This window comes from Seriola aureovittata, chromosome 1 (assembly GCF_021018895.1).
Source record: "Seriola aureovittata isolate HTS-2021-v1 ecotype China chromosome 1, ASM2101889v1, whole genome shotgun sequence".
In the NCBI taxonomy this organism is placed as follows: domain Eukaryota; kingdom Metazoa; phylum Chordata; class Actinopteri; order Carangiformes; family Carangidae; genus Seriola; species Seriola aureovittata.
Genome location: NC_079364.1, coordinates 442,501 through 447,500, shown reverse-complemented (window position 1 = coordinate 447,500; position 5,000 = coordinate 442,501). Strand labels below are relative to the sequence as shown.

Here is a 5,000-nt window from a genome sequence, read left to right as displayed (position 1 = left end):
TCATCCTCTTCATCATCCTCTTCATCATCTTCATCATCCTCTTCATCATCTTCATCATCCTCTTCATCCTCTTCATCATCCAGTCATCATCCTCTTCATCCTCTTCATCATCTTCATCATCCTCTTCATCCTCTTCATCCTCTTCATCATCCTCTTCATCCTCTTCATCATCCTCTTCATCATCTTCATCATCCTCTTCATCCTCTTCATCATCCTCTTCATCCTCTTCATCATCCTCTTCGTCCTCTTCATCATCTTCATCATCCTCTTCATCCTCTTCATCATCCTCTTCATCATCTTCATCACCTCCTTCATCCTCTTCATCCTCTTCATCATCTTCATCATCCTCTTCATCCTCTTCATCATCCTCTTCATCATCTTCATCATCTACATCATCATCTTCATCCGCTTCATCCTCCTAATCCTCTTCATCCTCCTCATCCTCTTCATCTTCTACATCATCTTCATCATCTTCATCATCCTCTTCATCCTCTTCATCATCCTCTTCATCCTCTTCATCATCCTCTTCATCATCTTCATCATCCTCTTCATCATCTTCATCATCCTCTTCATCATCCTCTTCATCATCTTCATCATCCTCTTCGTCCTCTTCATCATCTTCATCATCCTCTTCATCATCCTCTTCATCATCTTCATCACCTCCTTCATCCTCTTCATCATCCTCTTCATCATCCTCTTCGTCCTCTTCATCATCTTCATCATCCTCTTCATCCTCTTCATCATCCTCTTCGTCCTCTTCATCATCCTCTTCGTCCTCTTCATCATCTTCATCATCCTGTTCATCCTCTTCATCACCTCCTTCATCCTCTTCATCACCCTCTTCATCATCTTCATCTTCATCATCCTAATTATCATATATCATCCTCTTCATCATCCTCTTCATCCTCCTCATCCTCTTCATCCTCCACATCATCTTCATCCTCTTCATCATCCTCTTCATCATCTTCATCATCATCTTCATCATCCTCTTCATCATCCGCTTCATCCTCCTAATCCTCTTCATCCTATTCTTCATCATCTTCATCATCCTCTTCATCCTCTTCATCATCCTCTTCATCCGCTTCATCCTCCTAATCCTCTTCATCCTATTCTTCATCATCTTCATCATCTTCATCATCCTCTTCATCCTCTTCATCATCCTCTTCATCCGCTTCATCCTCCTAATCCTCTTCATCCTCTTCATCCTCTTCATCATCCTCTTCATCCGCTTCATCCTCCTAATCCTCTTCATCCTCTTCATCCTCTTCATCATCCTCTTCATCCGCTTCATCCTCTTCATCCTCTTCATCATCCTCTTCATCCGCTTCATCCTCCTAATCCTCTTCATCCTCCTCATCCTCTTCATCCTCTACATCATCTTCATCCTCTTCATCATCCTCTTCATCATCTTCATCATCCTCTTCATCATCCTCTTCATCCTCTTCATCATCTACATCATCTTCATCCTCTTCATCATCCTCTTCATCATCTTCATCATCCTCTTCATCCTCATCATCCTCTTCATCATCTTCATCATCCTCTTCATCCTCTTCATCATCCTATTCTTCATCATCTTCATCATCCTCTTCATCCTCTTCATCATCCTCTTCATCCGCTTCATCCTCCTAATCCTCTTCATCCTCTTCATCCTCTTCATCATCCTCTTCATCCGCTTCATCCTCCTCATCATCTTCATCATCCTCTTCATCCTCTTCATCCTATTCTTCATCCTCTTCATCATCCTCTTCATCCTCTTCATCACCTCCTTCATCCTCTTCATCACCCTCTTCATCATCTTCATCTTCATCATCCTCTTCATCCTCCTCATCCTCTTCATCATCCTCTTCATCATCTTCATCATCCTCTTCATCATCTTCATCATCCTATTCATCATCCTCTTCATCATCTTCATCATCCTATTCATCATCCTCTTCATCATCTTCATCATCCTATTCATCATCCTCTTCATCATCTTCATCATCCTCTTCATCCTCTTCATCCTCCTCATCCTCATCATCCTCTTCATCCTCTTCATCATCCTCTTCATCTTCTTCATCATCCTCTTCATCCGCTTCATCCTCCTCATCCTCTTCATCCTCCTCATCCTCTTCATCCTCTACATCCTCTTCATCCTCCTCATCCTCTTCATCCTCCTCATCCTCTTCATCCTCCTCATCCTCTTCATCCTCTACATCCTCTTCATCCTCCTCATCATCATCTTCATCCTCTTCATCCTATTCTTCATCCTCTTCATCATCCTCTTCATCCTCCTCATCCTCTTCATCATCCTCTTCATCATCTTCATCATCCTATTCATCATCTTCTTCATCATCCTCTTTATCATCTTCATCAGAACACTCCTGTCAGTTTAACTCTTCTCTCCAAAGAGCCACAGATACTGTGTCTGACAATAAACCGTGTGTGTGTGTGTGTGTGTGTGTGTGTGTGTGTCTGTGTGTGTCTGTGTGTGTCTGTGTGTGTCTGTGTGTGTGTCTGTGTGTGTGTGTGTCTGTGTGTGTGTGTGTGTGTGTGTGTGTGTGTCTGTGTGTGTGTGTGTGTGTGTGTGTGTGTGTGTGTGTGTGTGTGTGTGTGTCTGTGTCTGTGTGTGTGTGTGTGTCTGTGTGTGTCTGTGTGTGTCTGTGTGTGTCTGTGTGTGTGTGTGTGTGTGTGTCTGTGTCTGTGTGTGTCTGTGTCTGTGTGTGTGTGTGTGTGTGTGTGTGTGTGTCTGTGTCTGTGTGTGTCTGTGTCTGTGTCTGTGTGTGTGTGTGTGTGTCTGTGTGTGTATCTGTGTGTGTGTGTGTCTGTGTGTGTGTGTGTGTCTGTGTGTGTGTGTGTGTGTCTGTGTGTGTGTGTGTCTGTGTCTGTGTGTGTGTGTGTGTGTGTGTGTGTGTGTGTGTGTGTCTGTGTCTGTGTGTGTCTGTGTCTGTGTCTGTGTCTGTGTGTGTGTGTGTGTGTGTGTGTGTGTGTGTGTGTGTGTGTGTGTGTGTGTGTGTCTGTGTCTGTGTGTGTCTGTGTCTGTGTCTGTGTCTGTGTGTGTGTGTGTGTGTGTGTGTGTGTGTCTGTGTCTGTGTGTGTGTGTGTGTGTGTGTGTGTCTGTGTGTGTGTCTGTGTGTGTGTGGTGTGTGTGTGTGTGTCTGTGTGTGTGTGTGTGTGCGTGTGTGTGTGTGTGTGTGTGTGTGTGTGTGTGTGTCTGTGTGTCTGTGTCTGTGTGTGTGTCTGTGTCTGTGTCTGTGTCTGTGTGTGTGTGTGTGTGTGTGTGTGTGTGTGTGTGTGCAGCAGTGTCTGTGCAGCGCCAGTGCAGCACTCTGTCCAACGACAAGAAGTTCCTGCTGGACATGCTCTACTCCAAGACGGCTGCCTCAGTGCCTCTGAGCCCAACAGCTGCCGCTTCAGACACCACAGAAGAAGAAGGTGAGAGAGTCCGCGTCCCTCAGCTGGTGTTTACAGCAGGTGACTTCTGACCTGTGGGAGGAGACTTTTTCATTTCTCCTTCTTCCTCTTCTTCCTCTTCTTCTTCTTCATCTTCTCCTGTTTTTAGAATTTGATCATTCAAACCATCTCTGGTTGTATGGCTGCTTCTGTAAATCCAGTCAGAGTGAGACCTCTCTGTGTTTCCCTCCTCTCAGGTGGGGCAGATCCGGGTCGTCGGGGTCGTGTGCTGGAGCGTCTGTCCAGCTTCAGGGCGTGCTCAGTAGAGTCCTCCAGCTCCAGTGAGAGCAGCGCCTCCCGCAGGGCGGAGCTGGAGGGACTGGAGGGCTCCGCCCAGGCAGCGCGCGCCCGACTGGCTGAAGAGCAACAGGTGTGTGTGTGTGTGTGTGTGTGTGTGTGTGTGTGTGTGTGTGTGTGTGTGTGGTGATCAAAGTGAAAGATGATTGCCTGTGATGGTGAAGTAACGACTCTGAGTCTCTGCAGCTCGTCTCCTTGTCAGTCGTTATTATAACTGACGACTTGATCACATGAACCAGCAGCAGAAGATAAAAGTGTGTGTGAGCAGTGAGTCGCAGGAGGAGCTGATGACGATCTGCAGACGGAGAAACAAACAGTGAATGAAGGAGTATGAGACACAGTCTATGTGTCCTCTGGTCAGTGAGGAAAGACCCTGTGATGATGAAGTCGGTCTCTGTTTGGATGATTTACATCATTGAACCCATGAAGAGAACTGACGATTGATTTTCAGTCTGAATCACTGAGTATTTAATGAGTGAATGAATAACATGCTGTTCGGCCTCTGTGTTGTTGGGCACCAACCTTTTCGATATCTTCCAGTGAGTCATGTTGGAGATGGGTGGAGTCAGTGTTGTGTCATGTGACAGGATGTGGTTGTATGAATGACTCGGTATCAGAACACCTTCCTCCATCCATGTGACTGACCTGTCTCTAAACCCGCCTCCTCAGAGTCGTCACCTGCGGCAGCAGAGCAGCATCGACGTGGAGACTCACGCCCGCCGTCTGGAGACCACCCAGATGACCCCTCTGGGCCCCGGGGGTCCGGCCGACGCCTGGGACCAGCTGCAGCCGAGCGCCGCCGCCCTGCGCATCAAAGACCTGGACTTCTCCGACCTGCTGGACGAAGAGGACATCGACGTCTTGGACATGGACACTTTCGACTCCTCCTCCTCCTGCAGCCTCTCTGGCATCCCTCCCCCTCCTCCTCCTCCCCCAGGCCTGGGTGCTCCTCCTCCTCCCCCTCCCCCGCCTCCTCCACCAGGGGGTCTGTGTCCTCCCCCACCTCCTCCCCCTCCACCAGGCGCTCCCCCTCCTCCTCCTCTTCCCTCGTCCTCGGCAGCGGCGGCGGCATTCTCTCAGAAGAAGAAGAAGACGGTGAAGTTGTTCTGGAAGGAGCTGAAGCAGGCGGACCGACCTCAGAAGTGTCGCTTCGGTCGGGGGACAGTGTGGGCGTCTCTGGACAAGGTTGCCGTGGATACCGCCCGACTGGAACACCTGTTTGAGTCAAAAGCCAAGGAACTCCCTGTCGCCAAGGTAACCACATCTGTCTGTCA

General features: G+C 48.2%; 1 protein-coding gene across 7 annotated transcripts in view; it reads left to right on the top strand.

The window, feature by feature from the left end:
• Positions 1-5,000, top strand: part of fhod1 (formin homology 2 domain containing 1) — a 55,773-nt gene that overhangs the window by 38,010 nt on the left and 12,763 nt on the right. For 6 of the 7 annotated variants that reach the window (XM_056375039.1, XM_056375055.1, XM_056375088.1 and 3 more), the window contains 3 exons: positions 3,277-3,411; positions 3,627-3,799; positions 4,396-4,980. In XM_056375039.1, the coding sequence (XP_056231014.1) occupies positions 3,277-3,411; positions 3,627-3,799; positions 4,396-4,980 (893 nt within the window). The remainder of the gene's footprint in view (positions 1-3,276; positions 3,412-3,626; positions 3,800-4,395; positions 4,981-5,000) is intronic. The other variant, XM_056375047.1, reaches the window with a different exon arrangement.